Source organism: Rhinopithecus roxellana, chromosome 1, assembly GCF_007565055.1.
Source record: "Rhinopithecus roxellana isolate Shanxi Qingling chromosome 1, ASM756505v1, whole genome shotgun sequence".
Classification (NCBI taxonomy): Eukaryota; Metazoa; Chordata; class Mammalia; order Primates; family Cercopithecidae; genus Rhinopithecus; species Rhinopithecus roxellana.
In genome coordinates this window covers 44,007,475-44,035,017 of record NC_044549.1, presented here as the reverse complement: position 1 = coordinate 44,035,017, position 27,543 = coordinate 44,007,475, and the positions used below count along the sequence as shown (strand labels likewise).

The 27,543-nt window shown below is 50.2% G+C and overlaps 1 protein-coding gene across 2 annotated transcripts in view; it reads right to left on the bottom strand.

Moving 5' to 3' along the window:
* The window catches only part of PDIA5 (protein disulfide isomerase family A member 5), a 94,436-nt gene that overhangs the window by 51,664 nt on the left and 15,229 nt on the right, over positions 1 to 27,543 (bottom strand). Inside the window, exons 2-6 of one of the 2 annotated variants that reach the window (XM_030942101.1) lie at positions 20,105 to 20,231; positions 16,941 to 17,028; positions 5,491 to 5,574; positions 5,187 to 5,232; positions 1,071 to 1,163 (exon numbers count right to left, since the gene is read on the bottom strand). In XM_030942101.1, the coding sequence (XP_030797961.1) occupies positions 1,071 to 1,163; positions 5,187 to 5,232; positions 5,491 to 5,574; positions 16,941 to 17,028; positions 20,105 to 20,231 (438 nt within the window). Of the gene's footprint in view, positions 1 to 1,070; positions 1,164 to 5,186; positions 5,233 to 5,490; positions 5,575 to 16,940; positions 17,029 to 20,104; positions 20,233 to 27,543 lie in introns of those variants that run through there. The other variant, XM_030942103.1, reaches the window with a different exon arrangement.

Sequence of the window (27,543 nt, the reverse complement as noted above, 5' to 3'; positions counted from 1 at the left end):
TTGAGCCCAGGAATTCAAGGGTACAGTGAGCTATGATCACAACACTGTACTCCTCCAGCCTGGGTGACAGAGCGAGACCTTGTCTCTAAAAACAACAACAAAAAAGAGTTAACAATTTTAAAGGAAAAGGGAGAGGAGGAAGAGAAAGATGAAAGCTATGTTTTATTTTATCGAGATAGGAATGAACCTTCTCCCTCCATCTACAGAAAGCACTGCTTGCCTCACAGACCATCTGGACTATCACAGAGAAATTCTTGCCCATCCTAAGTGAAGGCATCATAGAAACACGGATGCACATGGCTAAAGATGCACATTCAGGTCAGGTGGGCAGGCTGTGGACGGAGGGGCAATGTGTGTCACAGCTTTTGCATTCTTTATTTTTTTAGAGATGCGGTCTCACTGCGTTGACCAGGCTACCCTTGAACTCCTAGGCTCAAGCGATCCTCCTGCCTAAGCCTCCTGAGTAGCTAGGACCACAAGCATCCGCCACCACAACCGGCCTGTCATAGCTTTTGTTAAATACTTAAGAACTAACAAAGACTATAATCTAGATCTACCCTTCTACCTCCACCCCTGGCCAAATTTGGAAATCAAAGCATAAGAGGGTAAATAATTGGTTGAAAGCTATAGAATGATCCAGAATTGTAGAGATCTGCCTCAAGTCTCTGGAAATCTAACCTAAATCTCTAAGGTTATTCTTTAAAAAAAAAAAACCAAAAAAAAAAAAAAAAAAAAAACAAGATGTAAAGCCAATCCTAGCAACATCTGGATTACACAATAGAGAACATTTAAATCTATATTAATGTATGGAAAATCTGAACGTGTTCAAATACATTAAATAAGGAAGGTGAAGAATGAAGAAAATTCTCAGGCAACGTGTGATCGCCACTGGTTACAAGATGGAGTTGGGAAGGGGAGTCAAATATTAGGGTCCTGGCCTAGCTTCCCTAGAGGAAATACAAGTGATCCTGGAATAGTCCCATTTCTCAGTTCGTTGGGCTCCTTTCCTTGGGAGGCCCTAGTACTAGGGAAGATTCCAGCATCCATCAGAACTGACAGGAATACATTACCTTTTCACTGTCAAGGTGGACAACATCTTTGGCTCCAGGATCTTCCTCCCACAGTGGGGGCCCTTTTGGATCCTTCAAAAAAGCCACTATGGACTGAGGAAAAAAAGAGAGAAGAGAAAATGCATTTTAGTCCTGAAAAGAGGGAGGTGGGGGAATCAGGAACCTGTCCTGTTTCCCTGCCTGGAGACCTGGGCACACCAGGTGCTGGGTTCAGGACTGCATGTGGCATAAGCTTGGAGGTTGTGTTATTTCCACTGTCTACTGACATCATGGATAAGTGCCCCAAAAATGCACCTCCATCACTCCCACCAGGCTTTTTCAATCACAAGACACCTTGCCCACTCCAGTCAGGTGGTCCATGCCTAACATGCATCTTCATAGACAAAAAAAAGAACATTTTAGACAATGAGTTGGCTTATTCAAACCAGAGACATATTAGTGCTTCTACTAAATCTCATCTCCTCCAAGAAGTCTTTCTGACTAATGGAATAATGGTCTCAGTCTTGTCCAAAGGAAACATTTCCACATTCCTGCAGCCACTAAAACTGTCATCCCATAAGCAGATCATCATGCCTACTTATGACCTGCTTGGTATTTCATGATCTAAACTGGTTTTGGAGTGGATTAAATCCTGATTATCCTCCACTATATGTGAATAAGTGGGGTCCAGGCTGGGAAGCCCCCAGGGCAGGGTGAGCACCAATGTGGCCTCACCCTTGTGGCTATACTTCTCTTCCTGGGCCCCTCTTCTAGACTGCCTGGATTGAAGATCTGGCAAAGTTCTTACAGATAAAGGGCTTTGCTGGCCTTTGTTATGTGTACAATGACTCAAATCTCCACTCCCTTTGGGGAAGACGTACAGGGGCAGGGAAGAGGGGCACTGTCCTTCCACCCTCCTCCGTACCCCCCTGCCACTCTCATCGGTTCAGGGCAGAAGCAGCATTCCCTTCCCCCTCAGTCACTCAGAGATGGTGCTCAAAGTCTGTGAGAGCCAGGATCAGGTACCAGACCCCAGTCAGATTCTGTTACTTCTGTCAACTTTGACCACGCTCCAGCGAGCAGATGCTGAACTGAGAGTGTGTGCGTTTGTGTGTGTGTGTGTGTGGCCTGAGATGAGAAAGGGAAGTGCCCTTCTATAATAATAAGGGTATGCATTCAGCCCATCCACCGGTCACACACAGAGAGGACCTTAGAAAGGCTTATTATTTCTGGAAACTCTATTTAGAAAGAACTACTATGGGAGAATGGGAGACAGCCAAGAATGAATCCTTCATAGGATTTCATTCAGGTAGTGCTTCCTGCCTGTCCAAGTGGAGCTGTGAAACGCCTCCTGGCAAGAGAACAGCCATTTCTGCCACAGCAAAAGGCGGATCCACCCTTTCTCGGTCCCTTGTCAAGGCTTTGCCATGACAACCTAAGGAACTATGGAATTGGCAGGGTCTTCCCGACACCCGCACTCACCCACAGCTGCAGAGGCACCTGTCCACGAGGCCATGTGAGAAAGATGCTGGTAGGCGCCCACCTGCCTGGGGTTCCAGAAATACCCGGTACAGGGTTCTTAATCTAGGGTGCACAAGGGACTTCAGGAGTCAGAGAAACCCCAGGCTCATGTGAAAACATTGACTTTGATTGTATGCATACACACTGTTTCAGGGAGGTCTGTGTTCAGTAGGTGCTCAGTGGGATCAGGACCCCAGAACAAGTTAAGAACTGCTGCTCTGGGGGGCTCCTGGCCCCACGCCCAGCCCCCCGCCCCCATCTCCACCTCAGCCTGAGGTCCCATCCAGTCTGAGGGTGGCCAAGAAGAAAAGACAGCAGTGGATGGAAAAAGGAGAGAAATGACCTTTTAATGTGACAACTGACATGTCCATTCACACAACCTTGTTTTTCAGGTGAGGATTATTCTCATTTAACTGAAGCTGAATAACCCCACCCATAGGTTCTCTCTGAGTTGATCTAACTGGACAAGACCTCATGGGGAAAGTCTGTGAGGAGCAGTACCTGGAAGCCCACCCTTAACTGTCCTATTCTGGGTGCTCTGAGTCCCAGGCACTGCCTGACACTGCATGTGGCCTTCAGGACACCTTCCCGGCTGTGATCCTGGCTCACAGCTACTGGGCCCTGAGGTCATCAGTGAGTCATCTGAATGCAGACTGCCAGGCACCTCTGGCCCTCACCACTTCTATAGTAAGGATTTGGGGAGTATGTGCGAACAAGGAAAAGGCAGCTTAAAGGGGATGTTCCCCGCTTTGAGTTTCCTATTCTTTGCCAATGGGGAGATAAGTTCTCACTTATCTGGCCTGTGACCTCTCTAGATGCCGTGGCACAGCATCTGTGACCAGGCTTCTGCCCAACCATGTGGGTTGACAAAAACCACAGCCAGAACACGGGCCTGCAGGCCATGGGCCCCTCCTATTGGGGGCTCCTCCGTCTCTCTGGAGTCAGGGTCCCAGGAGAAACACTGAATAGAAAGTTAATCAGTGACTAAGGTGGGCTCTGATCTCAGCTGTCTCAAGCTGAAAAAGCAGAAGCCATCAGCAGTCAGGGAACCATCCTGTCCCCTTCCCTCTGCCCTGGAGAACTCCAGGGAATCTGCCCCGGAGAACTCCAGGGACTCTGCCCCAGTCCTGCTGGGGGTGCTGGGACTAAGAGTGCCATCTGAAACTGAAGACTCTGGCCCCATACAATGCTCAGCCACTTCTTCACCTTGTTGATGCCAAAATCACGGGAAGGTCAAGAGAACGCCGACCTCACACACCTGATCTTTGTAAGAAGTGGGGCAAAGCCAGGGTTCTGCCTCTCCCACCCAGACACCCAGTGGCATGCTGGAGCCGCCTGGGCTTCTTGCTGCTTCTCTGCTACCACAGTTCTGAGTAGCTGCTCAGAACTCCCTGCTCCATAAGCCCAAGACGGATTCCTCAGAGGTCTCAGTTAAACATAAAATATACACAGCCTCCAATAATAAAACAAAACCCTAGCCCTCTTTCCATCATTGCATAAGCACTTCCCCCATCTCACCCAATTAAACCTTGTTCCTGGGGAACATGTGTTCTCTCCAATAACTTCGGTTGACGTCTGAACACAGAATAAGAAGGGCTGAGCAACTGTAGTTGGAAGAACTTTCTAAGTGTCTAAGTAGGTGTTAAGGTGATGAGTAATCAGGCTGAGTCCCTATATAAGGTGAATGCTGTAGCAACTTAAAAAAAGAATGAGTGTTAGTGGATAAGCAAGAAATGACCTGGAGAGATGGTGGGGAGAGACAGAGGGAGAAGGAAGGGCAGAGGGATAGGGTCTCTGACAGCTGCACAGACAGATGGACAGAGAGGAAAAAAATGGAAGAGACACAGATGGAGAAAGAGGAGCAGATGAAGAGACAGGAGCACAGGGTCCAACCCAGTGTGGGAAACAGGAGGGTTAGGAAGTGAGTTCAAACATGTCAGGACCAGAAGAAATATATGGCTTCAGCCAACACAGGACCAGAAAGCAGAAGACAGGTTGGAGGAAGGGAATCCTAACCCTGAAGGAGGAGAGTTGCAGTTCAGGAGGACTAAGGGCTGGGGCAGCCGCTTTGTGGTTACAAAGCATGGATAGATTACAGGATTTCATATTTCTTTCCATTTATGCTTTTTCATCTACTTCTAAACTGGATTGATAGCAGGGAACTCTTCAATGATACCCATATCTCATCTGGAACAAGATGCATCAGGCCAAAGGTGCCAACCTGCCCATGTGTGATACCCTGTGCTAACCTGGGCACTGTACGTCCCACCCAGCCTGAGGGTGGCCACTACCGCAGAGATGAGGGGAGGACTTTGAAGCTACAGCAAAAGCAGGCCCAGGCCTTTGGCAGAGAGAGAGGTGACATCATCTGCCTCACTGGACAACTGCTGATACATTCACAAGCCCATCTCCAAAGCTGGGTCAATCTGTTGTGTTAAGAGCTACAAACTTTTCCAGATATTCTGCTGACATATGCTTTAGAGATAAGAATCTCTCAGGTCATTCAGAAGAGCTATTTGTGCAATCTGCCCTTTCTTTTCTCAGAGAGAAAACCTGCCAGACTTTGGGCGTCCATTCAGACTCCACCTCTGCTGAGAATGAGGGAGGTAAATTTACCTTAAATGTCACAGCTCGGTTATATTCAGTATGAAATGCACCATCCCTGTCAAATGAGGAGAAAAATGTGTTAACTTTAAGAATGGTTGTGAAGATACATACCTTTGGTTTTCTGCAGCATCTTAATAAGGTTCAGCTTTTGAATGCAGTTCAGGTTTTTATTTTTTTAAAGAAACAATTGTAAACACAGGAAGAAAACCATTCCAAAATAAAATTAATCTAACTAAAAATTTCTGTTCACTGAAAATACCAATGAAAACGTTTGGCACTTACTTGGAAATTGGAAATGCCCATGTGTACTTACTGGTAATGGAATAATTCGACCTTTTTGTCCTTCGGGCTCAGGTCAACTTTCATCTTCTTGCACAATTTCCTACTCTCTGCATCACTGAAAGACACAAATGTCGGGAACCATTTATCACCTGAAGTCCTCATAAAGGTGTTGACAGCAAAATCTGCTGGTGTCCTAAGAAATAAGCCAGGTAACTTGGAATTCCCAATAGCAGATGAGGGCCTTACTACAGATGGGCTGTGAGAACTGGAGGGAGGAGACTAACTAGGAGGCTAAGGGCTGATCAAGAAAGACAGAGGCGGGCTGCGGGGGCTCATGTCTATAATTCTAGCACTTTGTGAGGCTGAGGCAGGTGGATCACCTGAGGTCAGGAGTTCGAGACCAGACTGGCCAACATGGTGAAACCCTGTCTCTACTAAAAATACAAAAATTAGCCAGGCGTGGTGTTGCATGCCTGTAACCCCAGCTACTCAGAAGGCTGAGGCAGGAGAATCGCTTAAACCTGGGAGGTAGAGGTTGCAGTGAGCCAAGATCGTGCCACTGCACTCCAGCCTGGATGACAAAGAGAGACTCCATCTCAAAAAAAAAAAAAAAAAAAAAAAAAGAAGAAGAAGAAAAAGAAAAAAGAAAAAGAAAGAAAGAAAAGAAAAGAAAGAGACAAGCAGACAGGAGCAGGTGTGTCACGACTTGTGGGTGGCAACACAGACAGAGAGACAGAGGGAGAAGGACATTTAGTAGAGATCAGGTTTTGCTATGTTAGCTGGATTGGAATCCCTGCCCCCTTCCTCCCTCAGGCCCAGACAAAGACAGGTCCAGACAAAGGAGGTGCCTCAGCAGCTTAGGGTGTGGACAGCCCATGGTAACAAGAAAATAAACTCCAATCCTGGCCACTCTTTAGATTTACCAGGCAAGTTTTTAAAAAGATCGATGCCCTGGCCTTCCCCTGATTGTTAATTTGGAATCACTGTCAGGGGTGGGACAAGCAAGATTTTTGTTTTTAGAGCTCTGACATAGGCTACGTGCTATACACTATGTGACCAAGGGAAGAGGAAAACATGCGACCATGTTGAAGAAGTTATGAAATCTGGCCAGGTATTGACAAAAGACAAAAGGGGAAAGGACCAGGCTGTGGTTAAAGGAGCCCCTCCCTTGGCATCTGGGATATTACACTCTCTTCCAATAAGAAATGCCTGTCAGGTACCATTCCCTGTTTACAAAGCACTCGTGCACAACCTCATTTCATCTTAGTGCCCTGCCTGTTAGAACAATGGATTTCAATATGTGGTCCCTGAACCAGTAGCACCAGCATCATTCAGGAACCTATTAGAAATGCAAATTATCAGCCCCATCCCAGACCTACTAAATCAGAAACCCTGGGGATACCTGAGCAATTGCATTTGAACAACCTTCTAGGTGATTCTGATGTGTGCTCAAGTTTGGAAACCACTCATTGCATTAGACTAGCTCCTTCACTGGCTCATGTTCTTCTCCCCTACCTCCACGAGGTTTGGCTCCCCTGTGCCCTACACCAGCCCCTTAGAGACCTGACCTGCTCTCACAGCTTCCCCATCCTGCCTGCACTCAGCCAGTCAGAGAGCTCTGCTTGTTACTTGGGGGCCATCTCCCCAGCCCTGAAAGGACTCAGTGAGGGCATCTTGGCTACCCAATGCCCACTGGTCACCACTGACTACACAACTGGAGTCATCTTTTGGGGAATTTTGTTGGGACAGGTACAACAGCCACCTGAGGCAAGGCACTGTATCCCCCAGTTGCTTACATGCCTCACCTCCACCAACAGCCATCAGCTTCACACAGCTGTGCCCCAGCCCAGAACAGATGGACTAATTAAACCACTCAGCTCAATTCTAAAAGCAACACTCATCAGTGGACATGTAAAAAAACGCAGGACCTCATTTTAAGTGTAAAGATGCAATTTGCAACTCAAGAAGCATGTCTTACTGGAGAGGTGTGGGATGGTCAGAAAGGAGGAGTGTCTCCCTGCCCCCTTCCTCCCTCAGGCCCAGGGGTTTCCTCCCTACTAGTCCCAGCTGTCTAGCCATCACTGCAGCCACTGTAGCTTCCAGCCCTGGGCCTGGCAAACAGTGGGGACTCATGAAATGCATGAAGAATCCAGAGAGGAACTGCAATAGTTCCTCCCCCAAGGTGGCAAGGACATTTTAGGATAGAGTCCAGAGAGAAGGGGCAAGCTGGGAGTGGGCTCTCCAAATACAGAGGGCAGCCCAGGGCATCCGCTGAAAACTTTCTTATCCTAAAGCCCTCTGAGGTCCACATATGCCTCTTCTGACAACCGCTATTAAAGTTCAGGTGTGCCCTGTCCCGCAGGGACTCTGTGGTGAACCTGCACTGAGGGGTGGTGGGTCTTTTTGAGAACAACTGCGAATGAGGTGCCCCTTCCCCGCTTGAGTTAATTTCCCGGGACAGAGGGCTCGACTCGGGATGTTTACAACCACTCACTTGGCACTTTCCTCGTTGGTCTTTGTTCTGCTGTGCTCCACTGTTTCTGTGACCACCTACAGTCCACCCAAATGCAACAACAAATAGCAGCTGGGGCAGGAGCCAAGGCTGGGATGGGATGTGCGCGGCCTCCCTCAGCCCCATCAGCCCCATCCCGGCACCCGCGGCATGCAAAGGGCCAGCTCATCGCCTCTCCGTTCACGCTGCAGTGCCTGCCTGGGCGGCTCAGACGCTGCAAGGCAGCAACTGGAGGGGAGAATCCCCACCCCATGTCCCTCTCTCTTCCATCAAGCCTGGCTGGCAGCCTCTGCCTGTGACTATCACAAAGCAGAGGGAGGAAACAGGGGCTTGGTTCATTCCCACGCCAATCCCGGTCCACTCTGTGGGAAACCCTTCCACGAAAAAGTCCCACGACGGCAGCCTTAGGTTCCCTGAGGGCCCAGGCAAGTCTTAGGACTAAGAATCCAAATCAACTAAGTTGGCTGGTAGAGCTGGAGCCACAGAGGCACCCCTGCTTGTTCTTCAGTTGGCCTCCAAGGTTCAGCCCAGTGCGCAGCCTCCTGCCCTCACTCCACCTAAGCAAGTACCCCACCAGCCCTCACTGCAGACTCTGTGCCACCTTCCTTGTTAGGTTTTGTAACACTCCTAAGGATTCTCTCCTCTCCCCATCCCCTGCATTCTTTCTCTCCCTGAGAGGTGAGTGGGGAGGAGGCTTCCTGTCCCCTCTGAGCACACTTCTGGCACAGACCTGAGGGCCACTGGATCCAGCACTCCCAATCTCCCCTCCCCTGTTGTCTTCCTCTCCACGGCGCTTATCAACATCTGACCAACTTGTCCACCGCCTGCCCCATCAGAAACATGTGCTCCGTGAAGCCAAGGGCTTGGTTTTGTGCACAGCTATCTCCCCAGTGGCACAACAGCAGCTGACACATAGTAGGCACTCTATAAATCACCTGACTGAATGGCTGAAATGAATGATATTATCTTACCGCTGCTGGGGTGAGGCTCTGCGTTTCTGGCTTTCTGGGATCTCTGGGCTCCGTCTATCGAGCTCCAGGAATCCTGCCAGATGACAATTCCTGACAATGTTCTCTCAGCACTGCTCCCTTCCTTCCCATAGTTCTGTCTCTCAGAGTGTATAAGTGTGAGTAGTGTGTGTGTGCGCAAGCATGTGCGCACACACTAATTGTGCAGTGCAGACAATAAATACCAGAAGAGTTCAAGTAGGGGAGAAAATTACCTAAGCTCAGAGACTTAAAAGGATCTGAGTTGAGAGATTAAGTACAATTAATTGATCTACTGCCTACCTCCCTCCCCCTGGCAGTGATTGAGGCTCTAGGGGAGAAAGGAGACAAAGCAGTGAGCAGGAAAACGAGACGCTTTGCTAGAATTGAGGGGATGGAGAACGCCACCATGGGTCATGGAAAAGGGGCTGGCAGTGCAAAGACCCTCACCCGCCACTCCCCTGGCCCCTGTCCTGCAAGAACCAGCCATCCCTCTGCCCATTTACTCACCACTGTTCCAAGGAATGAGGCACCAAGGCCACTGATCTGCTCCATCCTATCCTTCCCCACCTCACTTGGCTCTCTTCCACGGAGAATGTGGAAGGAAAGACTGCAGAGGCCTATATACACTTCCCTCCCCACCCCACACCCCCACACCCAGACAGACACATGGGCATGGGTGTTTCCATCTGCATCTGCCATGGGACAGCTGGCTGCTAGTCAGGAGTGGCTGCTGCAGGTACACAGACTGATTTTCCTGTGTAGTAATTACTATCCAAGAGACTGGAGACACACACTCCCGGGAGTCAGGCCCAGGGATCCAAGTGGGGGTGAGAGCAGGAAGAAAGAGAAAAAACAAGGTCTGGGAGACGGCGGAGTCAGGAGGTGGGGGTCTGAGGTCTTTCACGAGTCCAGCCTAAGTACCACAGCCCACTAGAATGACAGTTTCAACATCTGGCTCTGCCATTAGCGACCTCTGGCAAGACCCTTAGTTTCCTGAGCTGCAAAATGCCAGAGTTATCCACATAAACTGAATGGAGCTTGATTTCTCTACGGGGTCAAGTCAGACTAAATAAAGCATTGAGACAGGCTGCCTTATATCCTGACACATGAACCACGAGCCAGAACCTGGGGCAAAAAATGGAGACAAAACAACCTCTGAACCCCTGTCATCTCTCTCCTCGCCTCCCAACCGGATCCTCAGTCAGCCACAGTTGGGGTTCTCACGTCCACGGCAGACCATGTTCAGCCCCTCCTGGTGGGGTAGAAACAAGACCACACTGAAGACAAGAAGGAAGGCTTCTGCCTGTCTTAACATTAACTTTGTGCCCACGGCTACCCCAGCCTCTCTAGCTCCGTTTCCCCATCAAAGAAGGGATAACTCTCTTCCTCCCACCGGCCCCGGTCTAACATGGCAGGATTCTGGTCAGGTGGACCCGTGATCCCCTGGGGACAGGTAGGAGAAGAAAGGTAGAAAGTGTCCTCACTTCAAGGACATGAAGAAAAGGGGAGCGAGTGCTGAGCAAGAAATACTGAGTGACTGCCTGATGCCAAGTACCAAGGACGATGTGAAAGAATGTGGCTGGAGGATACAAGGCAGGAGGCAATGAGACAGAAGTCCTGGAAGAGCTGAACCTTGAACTTGGACAGGCCGTGGTCGTCACGTAGCACCCTCTGGAGGAAGGATTCCCTACAATAGGGCTCCTCCCCGAGTTGGCTGTTTCCCTCGGTACATGCCTCAGGAAGGTGCATCACAGGGTCTGGATTACAGAGTACAGTTAGTAAGAGTGGTGGGAAAAAGAGAGAGGAACATGGCTTTTCTGAAGACATATGTAAGGTGCCTCCCCTCCGCTGCCCTCCCAGCCCAGCAATTCTAAGGCTCTGCTCCTCAAGGGGATGTGTCACTCCAACAAGGGCATGGTGGTATGCTGGACGGTATCTGAAACCACAAGATAAACATGGCACTTCTTCTGGGAGTCTGTTTTACCCCCTGGTAAGTAATGTTGAACATGCTGAAGAGCAAATGCTAAATTCAAATAGTTTTTAGGAGAAAACATAAGTCTTTAAAATATGCTATGCCTGCTCTGGCAGGTCCCCAATCTTACATCTGGGAAGCTGTCACCGCTCCAGAGAAATCAAGCAGATGGGGAGGAGGGCAGGGAAGAAAGCAGATGTGGTTAAGCAATGACCTTAAGCCTTAAGGAAAAGAAAGTAGCAAGCACCTGATAGGACAGCCTTGCCCCCTGTGAGATGCAGCCTCAGGAATTAGCAAACCAGGCACAGCTCCATGCTGGCTCCAGCTCAACTTCACAGACAGCAGCACTCCACGCCAAGCCTGAGCCCCAGTGCCCAGCTGGCAGGGCACGAGGGGAATACCAACTCCCGCACACACAACCCGCTTAACAGCCGGACAACCACCACCAGCCAGACTGAGCGTGGCTGTCGAGGTCTGAGCCAGGAGTGGAGTGAGGGAGAAGGAAAGCTGACAAAACCCTGGACAGAAGTCAGATGCCCTACAGACACCCCAGAGCAACAAGTTACAGGACCTGGAGCAGGGAGAAAACCAGCAGAGAAGTGTTTGTGTGTTCCTGCAGGTGTGCATAGAGGAATAGGGAGGAAAGAGCCAGAAAAGCAAAAAAAAAAAAAAAAAAAAAAAAAAAATTAAAAAAATTAAAAAAAGAAAAGGAAAAGAAATATCCATATAGAAAGGAGAGAGGAGAAAAGAGGCCAAAAGAAGGCCGGGCCAGGCACGGTGGCGCATGCTTGTAATCCCAGCACTTTGGGAGGCAGAGGCAGGTGAATTGCTTGAGCCTGGGAGTTCAAGACCAGCCTGGGCAACATGGCAAAACCTGGTCTCTACAAAAAAATAGAAAACTTAGCTGAGCATTGTGGTATGTGCCTACTGGGGAGGCTGAGTTGGGAGGAAGGCTTCAGCCTGGGAGGTCAAGTCTGCAATGTACTGAGATTGTGACACTGCACTGCAGCCTAGGCAACAGACACTGTCTCAAAAACAAAAAGGGCCGTGCAAGGTTGCGGGGAGTCCTGGACTCAGGATTGGGAAAAGAGAACAGAAACCTAATAAGGGGAGAGAAAAGAGGGAGACATGAGAGAACCTCAGAGAGAAGGATAGGCACCCTTCTAAAATGGGGAATGGGGAGGGAGGGGCACAAAGAGAAAAAGACCCCCCTCAAAGACTAGAAGGCACGCGCCCACCACCATGCTTATCACACACACACACCAAGCCTGGAAGCTTCCAGCATTTTCTGAACCAGGCTATTTAGGGACGAGAGCAACTTGGAAGACTCAACTCCACATTTCCCAGAAGATTCAACTGAAGCCCAGAGAGGGGCAGTGACTTACCAAAGGCCCCACAGCTATTTGATGTCAGAGCCTAGACTCAAAGCTGGGTCTTCTGACCTTTAGTCCTACAAATTCCACTGCACCCTGTACTTTTGTTTTTTTGAGACGGAGTTTTGCTCTTGTAGCCCAAGCTGGAGTGCAATGGCACGATCTCGGCTCACTGCAACCTCCACCTCCTGGGTTCAAGTGATTCTCCTGCCTCAGCCTCCCGAATAGCTGGGATTACAGGCATGCACCACCATGCCCAGTTAATTTTGTATTTTTAGTAGAGATGGGGTTTCTCCATGTTGGTCAGGCTGGTCTCAAACTCCCGACCTCAGGTGATCTACCTTCCTCGGCCTCCCAAAGTGCTGGAATTATAGGTGTGAGCCACTGTGCCCAGCCTGCACCCTATACTTCTTAAGGGTCAGAGCAAAACACCCATGGCCTGGGGCTCAATCCCATGCCCAAAACCTTCTTCAGGTTCATCTTTACAAGAACCAAGGGGTCCTCACCCAGTAAACAGTTGCTGAGTGAATAAGCATACCATTTCTCCCCCTCCAGCTTCCTCCTGAACAAACTTGTCTAGATGAAAAACAACACTAGGAGAATGGTGTCTCACATTTAAATTGTATTTCCTGTTTTAGAAAGAACTTTCATTTACCCGATCCTCATCACAGACCTGGAAAGAAGGCAGAACGTGTATCGCTGTCCCATTTCACAGCTGAGGAAACAGACTCAGGGTGACTGACTTGCCTGGTGTCACAGGGCTAGTGAGCAGCGCAGCTAACTAACTAGTCAGCAGTCAGCCCGGGCCCCCTCCAAAGCCCAAGGCTTTCTCCCTTATTCCACACGCCTGCAAAGACACCTCAACCCTGGAGTAGCATCTTCTCTCACCCCAGACGCTCCCTGTTCCCCTCACCTGCGTTTTAAAGGGAAAAGCAGGGTGGCCTGTGTACTCCTGACCTTCCTGGTCACCCCAACCCCAAGCCCTGTCCCCATCCTAGCCACCAACCCTTCGTGGGCAGGGCAGGAAGTGGAGCTGGGAACGATGAGAGATGGGTGCCTCAGCAGGGCCCATTTGAGGGAGGTGAGCTCTGGCTGGCTACCTGCTATTTTACAGTGACAAGGATAAAGAAGGTAGCCTGGCCCTGTGCCACCTACTCACTCCTCGGCAGACAGCACCAGAAAGCAAAGTTCCCAATGGCACTTCTGCCCATCCCTGGGTGTGTCTCATTCACAGACCCACAGACATGGACTGGACATACTTAGGACAACCGTGAGAGCTCTCATTGCAGGGCTCTGTGGAGCTAACACGGGGGCTCCCCATGTCCTGATGATTCCAGGCAAGTTTAGAAGTCTAGAAGCAGGAGTGAATGAGCTGGAGGGCAGCAGCTGAGTTCTTGGAGATCTCCTTTTCCAACAGTGGTTCGTGACAGCTGCCACCTAGGGTGGCCTACCTGGGCCACAGCCCAGAGTTCTGAACCTTGGGCTACTCAGGAAAGATTGCACCCTGCCTCTAATTTCAAACTCATACCCAGATATTCCTGAGTCCAACTTAATCCACTTTGGCTCCATAATTCACCTACTTATCCACACTATTTTAAAAGCTATCTAACATTTCAGTTTCTATGTCCTCTTACAGCAATAAATTCAACAGAGTGAGGTAACTACATGGAATAGTCCATCCTTCTGTCTTCGGGTTAACTCTTTCAAGCTCCAAGGTGCTTCCCTGCCCCAATTTTAATTTGAGCACGTGGAAATTCACAGGATGTTCTCATTGGCACTTTTAGTGACTCCAGACATCATGTTTCCAAACTTGAGTCCTGAAGTTGAATCTCCATAGTCTGTCTTCACCCACTACCCCGGACCCCATTTCACTCAGGCACCTTGCGCTGCATGTTTTCCAGGCCACTCAGGGACAGCAGCAGGCCTTTCACCTCCACAGGCAGTTCTGGGGGTCCACTCCATAGGTGGCCGCCTGCAGGGAAAGCCAGGGCACTGTGAGCACGTGGTATTGTGCTCTGAGGTCTTTGTACCAAATGTGAACACAACCTCCTCTGTGAAGCTTTTCTCAACCTTTCCAGGCAGAATGGAGGGGCTCTCCCTCTATACATATAGTCTGTGTTTGCAGCACTGTTCACCTGACATTGGAATCACTGGGCTAAGTGTCTGCCTTCTTCTCACATACTGAGCTCCTTGAGGATGCAGTTACCCATCTGTGTGTTCTCAAAGAACGTAGTAAATGCCCGGTAATGTCTGCCACATGGACCCAGGTGGAGATAGCAACTAAGTCAAAGCTCCTCTGCCCATTTCTGCCACCTACAAGCCTTGTAAGAACTCCCTACAATAAGCCTCCATCAGCTTGGCAGAACTGCTGTCATCTCCAGATATGGAAATTCCAAAGTGCCTTGTCTCCACCTAACAGGCTTTGTTACTCTGCCAGTCACACAGAGCATGGCTGGTCAAATATGGGAGACAGAGAGATGCCTGGAAGGCAAGCACTCTTTCGGATCAACTATGAACTAGAATTAACCAATGGCTAAGATCTCACCTACTGCCTGGTGAGCAGCCTTTTCTCTTCAGTTAGTATCTGAATGAATCTGGAAGTATGAGGCCACACACACACACGCACACCCTCTACAGCACACACCACTTGGCTAAGACTTATTATCCTAGTTTCACTCAGTGCTTTGTCAAAATATGAATCTCCTTCAATGCTCTCTAATCACAGGCAGAACAAACTTGAGGTTATCAACTTATAAATCAGTTGTGTCCCAAAAATTCACTTGAAAAGTAACCATTTAGAACTCAGACTGAAGAGGAAGAGGATTACACTGGGGTGGGTACCATAAATGTTCGCTTAACCTGCAGGGTAGTAACAGGGCGTATTACTCAGGCAATAGTAGCTATATTGCAGATTTAGAAGACCTTTACAGGCCTGGGCCCCCTCAGAAGCCAAGGCACAGGCAGCTCGACCCACTGATTCTACCTTTGCATGTTGGGCAGCAGAGGCATCTAGTGGTAATGTCCTGGGTTGGGGGTAAAGCTCATGGTTCTTGCTGCGGACCCATCACAGGCAAACCTGCTGGGTAATCCTGAAAATCACCTTGCCTCTCGGGGTATCAAGGCCACCCTCTGTAAGACAGGAAGGCCCCCTCTGCCACTCACCTCCCTCTGGGAAGACAGAAGAAAGCAACACACAGAAAGAGAAGAAAGTGAAAGCTCTATGGAAAAAGGGAAGAAAGGGGGCTGGGCTGTGAAGAAAGGGGTGGAAAGCCAGACACCACTCTTCCAGTCCAGAGTGACCTTGAAGTATCACTAGAGGGAACCTTTCCATCGCATCCTCTCTCCCAGATTATTAATCGAGGGACAATTCCCGTCCCCACCCATCAAAGCCCCAAGTGCCCTGCCCAGCAGCCACACGGCACATGGCCCCAGCACATACCCACAGTCCACCCAGCAGCCACACGGCACATGGCCCCAGCACATACCCACAGTCCACCCAGCAGCCACACGGCACATGGCCCCAGCACATACCCACAGTCCACCCAGCAGCCACACGGCACATGGCCCCAGCACATACCCACAGTCCACCCAGCAGCCACACGGCACATGGCCCCAGCACATACCCACAGTCCACCCAGCAGCCACACGGCACATGGCCCCAGCACATACCCACAGTCCACCCAGCAGCCACACGGCACATGGCCCCAGCACATACCCACAGTCCACCCAGCAGCCACACGGCACATGGCCCCAGCACATACCCACAGTCCACCCAGCAGCCACACGGCACATGGCCCCAGCACATACCCACAGTCCACCCAGCAGCCACACGGCACATGGCCCCAGCACATACCCACAGTCCACCCAGCAGCCACACGGCACATGGCCCCAGCACATACCCACAGTCCACCCAGCAGCCACACGGCACATGGCCCCAGCACATACCCACAGTCCACCCAGCAGCCACACGGCACATGGCCCCAGCACATACCCACAGTCCACCCAGCAGCCACACGGCACATGGCCCCAGCACATACCCACAGTCCACCCAGCAGCCACACGGCACATGGCCCCAGCACATACCCACAGTCCACCCAGCAGCCACACGGCACATGGCCCCAGCACATACCCACAGTCCACCCAGCAGCCACACGGCACATGGCCCCAGCACATACCCACAGTCCACCCAGCAGCCACACGGCACATGGCCCCAGCACATACCCACAGTCCACCCAGCAGCCACACGGCACATGGCCCCAGCACATACCCACAGTCCACCCAGCAGCCACACGGCACATGGCCCCAGCACATACCCACAGTCCACCCAGCAGCCACACGGCACATGGCCCCAGCACATACCCACAGTCCACCCAGCAGCCACACGGCACATGGCCCCAGCACATACCCACAGTCCACCCAGCAGCCACACGGCACATGGCCCCAGCACATACCCACAGTCCACCCAGCAGCCACACGGCACATGGCCCCAGCACATACCCACAGTCCACCCAGCAGCCACACGGCACATGGCCCCAGCACATACCCACAGTCCACCCAGCAGCCACACGGCACATGGCCCCAGCACATACCCACAGTCCACCCAGCAGCCACACGGCACATGGCCCCAGCACATACCCACAGTCCACCCAGCAGATGGTGCCTTGCCCTTTCACCGCCTGGGCCACTGTGGACAGTAACCTGAGATGATTTCCAGCTGCCGCCTCTGTAAAAAAACAGAAAATTAAACACCTCTGCCCAAAGGCACTGGGTCACCTCTGCCATCTTCCCTCAGGGGTGAGGAAGGATGGAGACCAATCCCAGAGTGGGTGGAAAAGTCCTGAGCACCAGGTAAAACACCCATCCCTGCACTCAACAGTGCCAGGGCCTGTGCTGCAAGAATAGTCCTGGCTCTTCTCAGAAACCCCTGATCCCACCATCCTCAGGGGCCTTCCTCTTGGACACAGAACCCCCAAGTCACCCTACCTTAAGCCACACCTCACACTTTACTCTTCCAAGAATCTCTCAGCCAGATCCTCAAGGCCAGTAAAGTCTCTGGCTCATGTCTTTCTGGGATACATTTTGAAAATTCCATAAACAACGACAATCCTATAACTAAAGTAGGGAATGATGTTGCTGACTCCAGGTTCAAATGTCCTGGCACCCCACCTAGGAGCTGACGAGAGCTGGGGTCAGATCCTTCCTTTACTCGTGGAGCACACACTTATCTAGGAGCTCAGTACAACCTGGTGGTAAAATGAGGTCTATATGTGACACTAGGCTCTGATGTGCCAATGCCAAAGACACCTAAGCCCCATTTAACAGCCCACTTCCCCAGAAGCCATGGGGCAAGAGCTGGTCCTGACAGCACCTCCAGGAGTCAGTTGCAGGAATGTGGACCACACCTTAGGACAGGATGGAGTGATCGCAAGAAAGGAAGACTTTCTCATTGGTGCAGGTGTCAATCCTGATGGGTCAGGGCAAGGCACCCGCATACTACTGTGGGAGGGCAGGGTCTTAGGGACAGAGCCTCTGTGGCCAGGATTTCAGCACTGCCAGCCTGCAATGATCCACTGCAAAGTGGCTGTGGCCAGTGTTTGATTCCTATGGCCAGCAGGCTCCTGAGTTACATTCTCCTAGGTGACACCTGTGAGCTCACTTGAAAGTCCTGCCAGACAAAGACTGGTGGGGAGAGCAATCTGCCGCTTTCTCCCGCCAGAAACCGTGTGATACATCCCCACGCCAAGCAGAAATGATGTCTGAATCATGTGCCTTCACAGATCGCCTTTTCTAGTGTGGATAATGGTAGCTGTTTGTGAATACAGAGCATGCTGAGCCTTTCACAGAAGCAAACAAAAGTACCGCTCAAGAGACATGCACGGAGTCACTCGGAGGAGGCACTCCCAGGAAACCACGGCTGGGGGACAGGAGGAGGGCGAGCCACTGAAGTGGGGAAGCCATTGTTTCACTGCTCGGACTGGGTTCTGGGAAACAGGGGAGGGGGAGAAATAAACTAGAGCAAGATAAAGTACCCCCTGCCCTAACCTGCATTTCAGCCATGGAAAAGGAGGCACTGCTTGGAAGGATGGGAGGGAGCAAAGAAAATCCAGTTTCTGCACTGCTCAAAACCCCACTGAAGGTCACATGTCTCTCGTGCAGCAGGCCTGGGCAAGGAGGCAGGAAGTTAAAATAATTGCCCAGGCCCCATCAGGCAATGAAAGCAGGAGGTAGGCTGACAAGTGGGAAGCACCGGGGGCTCTACTCGCAATGGCTCAAGACAGGTCGGGTGAGGGAAAGAGAAGTTAGGCGCTACCTCCTGCCCTGCAAGCTCCTGACAACAGGCCCCACCTTTCCACTCTCTAACTTCCCTAATGATTTTCCGGCCTCTGCCCCATTCTGATCTCAAAGCCCTTCTCTCATTGCAGAATCAATACTCTCTTCCCATCCTCCATCAGAGAAAATAAGAGGCAGTGGGGCATAGGGGACCAGCTCCCACCTGCTGCTAGGAGATCTCAAACGAGTCTGCTACTCCCAGCTTCCATTTCCTCATTTGTATATTGGATGTCCTCTGACAACCCGCACTGCCTCCCTCCTGGCAAAGGAGCAAATTAGACTGTATTATGATGAGCTAATATGATAGGATCTACCCTAGAGAACGAATGGAACGTGTCTATCACTGACAATCATCCTAGCTCCAACTCCAGGAGTATCCAAAGCAGCAAGCCACATGTTTTCAGGGCCCTATGCCCCAGGCCTCAAGAGTACACTGCTTCCCTTTCCCTTGCTGTCACCTCTATTCCTGAGAGGTGACAGCAGAGAAATGCTAGTCACATGCTGGGCTTCCAACAATGCACTCGGGGTATGTGCGTCAGACCCTCAGAAGGGGAAGCAGCAGCCGCAAGTGGCAGTGAAGACATCCCACGCGCCAGGGACGCCTGGAGAATGCAGGCACATCTGGAGCCTCTATCATCCCTCAGGTGCCAGTGAGGGTTGAGGCCGAGCTGCCGGGGAAACCTAGGCCCGGAACTGGCCCAGCCATTGGCTGCTGCTTCTCCAGGGCCACAGAAAACTTGGCATCCTTAGAAGCAGCAAAAAACACTTAACTCCGCTGGAACAACTTCAACGGAGTCAGCGTTCACCCTCCCCCAAAGTCACTGCCAAGAGCCAAGCAAACCTCTCTCCATCTGCTATGTCCTTGCCAGTCTCAAGGTCAGAAGAGAGGCAGGCTGCTGCTCCTGCCCCCAAGAAATGCTGTGTCCCAAGCTTAGAGCCCACTCCAAATTCAGTCTTGCATCTGATCCCAGAGCAGGACAGATGGGCTTGGCAGGGCCAGGGCTGCCAGCTGGGGTGAGTGCTCCCAAGCCTGGGGCCCATTCAGCTGGCAACAGGCCGGCCTGGCCAGTTAATCAACAGCTCTGGCAAAGCATGCCCTGGCAGGAATCGGCCCCATGCCTGTGCAGGAAGCCAGGACATCCATCCCCAGTGCCTGCCATTGTGATCCTCCATCCTACTTCACACATGCCCTCTCCCTCTTGAGGAGTGAGGGGCTCCAGAGGACTTTCCCAACAAACACTCATCAAAAGAAACGGAACCACCCCCTGGGATGAGAAAGTGGCAGAGCTAATGCTCCTGTATGCCTCTGCCTCTGTCTTCTGAGGAAAGCTGACAAACCCCATGTCCCTTGGACCCTCCCTGAGTGGTTTTCATCCTAAGGTCTCCTGCCTTCCATGTCCACCCCCTTCCTTCCCCTGAATCCCCTCCTACCCCAATGGTTGACCTCAAGGCTGGGAAGGGACACTCACCAGATTTGGAGTAAAGCACCAGTACATTATTCCGGGTTCTGAGCAGTTTTTTCAAGTCCTTGGGGTCAGAGATTCTCTCAATGAGTGAGGAGACCTTTGCAGAAGACAGCCACAATGGCAGGACCACCTGGGGATCAAGGAGCCAACGACCGTGAGTTCCAGCTTCTGGCTGGGCCCCAGAAGAATCGGTGCCCACAGATGTGCTGCCTAAAGCTGCTTTCCTTCCAGAGGATGAAGGCAAACCAACACATCTCATGCACCACACCTACTTCTTCACTTCTAGGGACGCTCCGCAGCCCACTCCCAGTCTTCCTTCCCCATGCACTTTTATAAGGCTGTATGAACTACAGATATACATAGCCCTCTATCTCGCAGGTTCTGCATCCACAGATTTGACCAACCATGGATGGAAAATGTTTGAAAAACATAAAAAATAACAGGATAACAGTAAAATATAATACCAATAAAAATAATACAGTATAACAACTACTTACATAGCATTTATATTGTATTCGATATCATAAACAATCTAGAGATGATTTAAAGTATACAGGAAGCCATGCATAGGTTAGATGCAAATACCATGCTATTTTATATAAAGGACTTGTGCATCCATGGGCTTTGGTATCCTGTGGAGGCGGGATGCTGGAACCAATCCCTCAAGGATACCAAGGGAGGTTTGTATAAACATTCTGCATTGGTACACATCAGTCGAGAGCCCCCTGGGAGGTCAATGTCTGTCCATATTCCTCATGCTACCCCAGTGTCATATTCTCGGGCAATGTAAAAACTCCATCCCATCTAGCAGCACCAAAGCATAAAATATACAGAGAAATAAGATCATCCCTTAATGCTTAGGATGGGAATGGATGGGTGAGAGACTTTTAGCTTTTCTTACTCAGGCAAGTGATCTCAGGAGGTTAGTCAACAAGAAATGAGCCAATTCTCCCCCAGAGAACCCTGGGAAACTCTGGGAACTGGAGGTGTCTGGCACCTCTGCAGGCACAATGAAGGGTGGGCTAAAAGCAGTGGGTGGGGGTTTATTAAAAGTGTGAATAAGGAGTAGACACAAAGCAGATCCCCTTGCCCAGACTGCACAGCTGGGCAACAGCCCCTTGCCCACCTGACAGAAAGCAAGAGGGTTACTATATGGAGAGATTGAGTAAGAAAAATTCCACTGGGAGATAACCCGGCAGAGGGTAGGAGGATGGCCGTCAGAAAAGACAAGGAGATTCAGAGAAAGTCTACAAACTGAATCGTGAGATCACTCATTCCTCCAAGCTCCCAGCCTCCAGCATCTCCCTTCCCTTCTCTGGAATGCCACCTGCCAGTCTTTTTCCCCAGGCAAGAGATTAGAGAATTTCCCTCTGGGGAAACTGAGAAGCATAAGTAAAACAACCTAAAGACAGTGATTTGGAGATCCTCAATCAGCTGAGTTCCTGCTCAAATCTCCACTGTGAGGCTCTCCCAGTAAACAAGCACTCTCCACTCCCTCCACACACTCACAGAGCTGCCAGTCCATGGGCTAGTACCTTGCTCTTCAAAACAGACAGATGATCAAGGTTCACCAGTTACAAAAGACAGAGACCAGAACAAACCAATGGAAAGATGAAATGTAGAAGAAAAAGAAAATTAAAAGCACAGAAGAAAACAAGAAAATTATTATTCTCAGAGAAATAAAATGGTGCATCCATAAAATAAGAATAGAATGATATGAAGAAAAATAAATACTCAAAAAGAATCATGAGAATCTCTTGGAAAGTAAAACTATCACAGAAATAATTAGGGTTGGAAGCAGAATTGAAAAAACAAAAACAAAAACAACTCCTAGAAAATACAACAAAAAGATCAAGAAATAAAAAAGGACTTAAGAAAAATAAGAGAACGGACCTATTAAGTGCAAGAGCCAAATTAAAGAGACTCAAGAAAAAGAAAAAGAGAGGAAAAAAAAGAGAAAAATCAATTATCAAAAAGTTAATTCGAGACCTGGCACAGTATCTCATGACTGCTGTTCCAACTACTCATGAGGCTGAGGCAGGAGAATCACTTGAGCCCAGGAGTTCATGGCCAGCCTGGGCAACAGTGAGACTCAATCTCTAAAAAAGCAAATAAATTAAAAATAATCATTCAAGAAAATGTTCCAAACCTGAAGGATATGAGTCTTCAGATGGCAGGGCCCAGCATCATGAATAAAAAGACTCTTACCAAAATACATCACTGAAAACTTTCAGAACACTGCTGACAAAGGGGAGATCCTAACCATTTCAAATTAAAAAAAAATACAACATACAAAAGATCAGGAGTCAGAACTAGCATAAGACTGTTCATCAGCACACAAAAGACAACGTAACATTGGCTTCACAATTCTCAAGGAAAATGATTTCTAACTGGAATTCTGTAACCAGCTAAACTATCCATCAATCATGAAAATAAACTTACTTGAACAGATGAAAGATATCAGATGTATAAAATTTACCACCAGTGCACCCTTTCTCAGAAAGATACTGGGACCCATTTTCCACTAAAACAAAAAGTAAATGAAAAATTAGACATGGAAACAAAGAATTTAATGAAAGAGAGAGACAAAAGGATTACTGCATTGACGGTGAATAGAAATCCCAGGATGACAACTGTTCAACAGCCTGCAGAGCAACCAGACCAGAACACAGTAAGGACAGAGCTCATGGAGGAACACGGTCAATAAGAAGAGGCAACCATAGCTTATTTGATATGCTTGGTCATACTGAGAGGAGTTTTAATTTCTGCTACAAAAATTTTTTTAAAAAATAATATGACCAAAATTACACAGCTCGTCAGGTACAGCCAGGACCTGAATCCCAGTCTTTCTAATATGAGCTCACGCCTTCTCAGCCCCCTGCCTCTTTGCAGCCAGAAGCCTTGGATTGAGTCGGAGCCCTACCACTCAAGAGCTAAGATGCCTAGCCAATGTCACTCAACCTTTTAGAGGCTTAGTGACTCCCGTCTGACATAGAGATAATGATACTTCCTTCGTGGGATTGCTGTGAGGATGCAATGGGATAATTTATTGAACGTGTTTTATAAATCAGAAAGCACTCTGAGAGTATCAGTTACCATAATACGCAACACAAACTTCCATCTCAGCAGAGAAGAAGATTGAAACATGAGCATATTCTAGTGTTTCTAAATATAATCTGCCATTGGAATTCAAAGTTTCCCTCTCCCCAGAGTAAAGCCATCCAAGAGGAAGCCAAGGAATGATTTCTCCCTCATCACACCCTGCAGAGCAGGGTAAAATGCCTGAGGACCCACTGCCCTTATGCAGGCCACCTTAAGAGCTCACCAAAAAGCTTGCTAAACTTTATTATTATTATATGTTATCCTACTGCTCCCAGGGAGCTAATGGACTTCAGACTGAAAACTCCACAGCTCAATGCACATGATTAAAGGGAAAAAAATAATCTGTTGGAAAAACACATTGCCTCACTGCTGTTTTTAATCCTCAGATAATCTGACCAGTGGAGAGCAACAACTGCTCTTGCCCAGGGCCTCAGGACTCTGACCTGTAGCCCAGCCTCTCCTGGGGCTGGTAGGCACCCACACTTCTGGAAGTGGGGAGAAGGAAAAGGGAAGGCAGGAGGGAGGGTGAGCCCAGAGCTCATCTGCCAGGCAGCGCTGTGTGCAGCTGAGTTGCAGCGACAACAAAGTGTGTACAAGAGAAACCACAAGAGGCTGAGGCTCACAGCACACCCTCAGCTTCCTTCCTATAAAACCCTGTCCATCCCGCAGGTCATCTAACCAAGGGCCACTGAGATTTAACAAACCACTTTCCAGCCAGCCAGCCAAGCCCCTCACCCAGCGTTTGGAGTCACGCAGTAGAGAAGTTAAGCCCAACCAGAAACGTGCTGAGCAAATTTACTTTGCTTGAAAACCATCACTGGACATGACGCTGGGGCTCAGACTGGGCATCATCCACAGCCAAGCCGGTTTGGAAGCCGTATGAAGGGTCCATCTCCCTACACTCACCCCCACCCCCAAGATTAAGAGCTCTCGAGGAGGGCAGGGCCCCGCACAGGGCCTGGTCCATTGAAAGCCCTCAGGAAATGTTTGCCCTGTATTATAAACATGACAAATTATACTGTTACCACACACCTGACCTTAGCAGAGGTCACCCACTATCAGCATGTGATGGCGTGAGTCCACAGCAGCCCTTGGGAGGCCCAAAGGGACTATGGAAACGAGACAGACCACAGCTCAGGGGGTATCTGGGCTGGAGCACGGCAGAAGTCAGCGGGGCAGGCTGGGCTCTACAAAGTCTGCCCAAGGGCCTGACCTGGTGCAAGAAGAGAGTGGGAAGCATCATTGCCCAGTTAGCAGGGGGGTGAAAGGATGAACATGGTATTGTAGAGACTCATCTGGCCGTGACCTCAGACTGGGCAGCAGCCAGGGAGGCCGGAAGTGGAGGGCCCTGCTGGGTGGCTGCGCGAGTGGAGAGACATGGATCAATGCAAAAGCCTCAGAGGGAAAAACAACAAAACCCAATGCCTATTCGTAGGTAAGTGAGGAAGAAAGAGAAAAAAAGTCTAAAATGACTCCCAGAATTCTGGGCTGGGAGGCAGGAACAACAGCCAAAGATGGAAGAACGGACAAGCAGCAGCGAAGGATGCTTTTCTCTCACATTAAGGAAGATGATAATAGGCTCAGGTTTTGGACAGGTAGACAGTGAGGCATCAAATACAGGCATCCTCCAGGTTGCAAGGTGAGCCACCAAGTAAATGAAGTCCCCATGGGCCAGGCTCAGAGGGAGAAGACAGGAAACACCCTCAGTGAGGGAGGAGGCAGGACCAAGAGGGAGGTGGGGAGGGCTGCATCCATAGAGACTAGGGAGGGGATGCTTTTAAAGAAAAGGGAGTGATCCACAGGCAGGCAGAGTGGGGAGGGGCTGGGACAGGGCCAAAGGCGGTGAAGTCCCTGGGAACACTGGTGAGAATGTCAGTGGCACACGTGGCGGGAGCTTGAAGCCAGGGTGCAGAGGAGAGAAAGTCTACCGAGCACAGGAGCTGGGGTGATAATGGGAAGGTGCAAGGAGGTTCCACAGGGTCAGAAGAAGGATAAGTTGTATCCCATGAAGATGGGGGCGTGCAGGCATTAGTGGGCACAGGCGAAACAGGATTTGCCCAGAGTGGCAGGATCTGAGAACAACAGAGGAAAAATCATCAGGATAGGCCGATCCAGGGAGAATCCAGAGACATGGGGTCCAAAGAGTTGAGACACTAACCGGGCTTTTGAGAAGGGGAAGGATGAAAGGCCCCTCTGTGTCTGGCCTCAGATAGACCCTCACCCTAGCAAACAACCACAGGGGCAGACAAGTGGGAGCCGTTTCCTCCCTCCCCATAAGCCCAAGGGGACTTTCCTCCTGCCACTTAACATTCTCCTTTCTCCTCCACTTCAGTCTATTTTAACCTTTCCAATGTACACGCTCCTTCCTTTCCTTAAGATGCAGTCCCAGCAAACCTCGGAGCACCTTGCCAAGAGCCTTACTGCAGACTTCATAAGTCACAACCCACAAACCTTGATAACAACAATAACTACAGCAACAATAACAACGTTAATGATGCAAAAACTATCTGCTCCTTTGTCAAGCCCTTGGGGGGAAAGGGCAGGATTTGAGAAGTGCTTCCAAAGGCAGCCAGGGTTCCATGCCAGTCACGGCATTGTTCCTGGGCTTGGCAGGTTCTTTACATTCGAAGTCAATCGCTCTAGAGGTAGAGGAGAGAAAAAAGATCCCCTTTGTTCACCATGCAAACCCCTTCTGACCTTCTCCAATAATTGCTTTCTTTCTGCTCACAACTCTCAGCTTTAACAGTATTTACATCAGGGCTGAGCTGCCCCCGCTGGCTGAGCTGAGACCCATAAAGCATCTCCCTGGTGCAGGGCAGAACACTGCCAGCAAAAATGGCTTTCCCCTTTTCTGCTTCTGGGAAACAGAGGTCCCCATTGCCAGGTCCTGCCTATTATCAGCCAACCAGCACATCGCTGTCAGAGCACCAATGCTCCCGACCTCCAACCCCCCTCACAGAGCTTCACTGCACCCCCTCCCTCCAGAGCACCAGTCCCCTTCTACCACCCAATCCCTACCCTGAGTATAGGCTGTCTTCAGAGTCCAGCAGCAACAGAGTGCCGGGCACGGAGGTTCTCACTGCCTATCTCTGCCATGGCTGGAGGCAATGGGGTGGAGACCGAGTCCTTCCTCATCTTCCAGACCCCCCGCCGTGCTCTTGTAACAGGTGTCTGCTCATTCAGAGCCTGCCAGACAAACCACCATCCCACTTAGAAACCCACTCTCTTTTCCTCCCTCTGCAGTCTTCCAGACACCACAGAAAGAGCACTGGCTCAGGAGTCAGACAGACCTGGGGAAAATCCAGGTGCCACCACTTACAGCAAGATGACCTCAGGCCTGTTACTAGACCTCTGAGTGTCAACTCCCCACCTACAAGGTGGAGAGGAGAATACCAATGCCCACTTTGCAGGGTGGCTCAGGACTACATGAGGGGGGAAATGACAAAGAATCTAACGTCTGGCATGCAGAAGCACAGAATAATTGCACTTCTCTGTATTAGCAAGACAACTTAGAAGGGGAGCAAGGACAGCAGTAACATGGAGACCAACTCTTCCTCTCCAGGGGCCCTGTCTGCAATCAGGCAGGGCAGCAGGTCCAGGCAGGAAGGAGCGAACACGTACACACATTTAGTCACCAGAAAGCCTCGAATCATCACCAGCTGCACAGCGACCCAGACCAAGAGGTCACACGGCACATTTAGAGCACACTTCCCAGGTTTCATACCCACTAACTCATTTACCCCTCACAATACCCCAGTGAGTAGGTACCTGCCTCATCCTACAGATGAGGAAACTGAGGCTCAGACAGGTTACATTAATTACGAAGGTCACACAGTAGGTAAGTAACAGAGCCAGGACTACAAGTTGGGCCTCCCGACTCCTGGCCAGAGGAGGCCTGCTTCTCTCAACCCCACAGGCTCCCTGGACTGCTGCAACAGATGGCACAACCCAAGCAGAAAAGGAACATCTCCTTCCAAGGCAGGGCCTGCCGAAGCAACCAGGAAATGCCCCCATCTCCCAGAATCCCAGGGCAAGGAGGGTCCCAGCAGGGGTTTAGACTAACCCTCTGCTTTCTGCAAGCCCAGCAGATCCTGGAGTCTCCCAAGGTTCCTGGGGCCAAGAGCATGAAGATCCTAAATGTGGCAATTAGCCCAGGTCTATTCCCAGCCAGAGACTGTGTGCAGGAAGTGTGCGGTCCTCTCCATCTGCTAACATAGCACACACAAACTCCCCTCTTCACTTACCTCACTTAATGAGGCTGATCGCCACCCAGCATCACCATCAAACTAAAGAGGTAAGAGTCCTGGTATGCTGGAAGATAATCAGTGAGAACAGTCCTT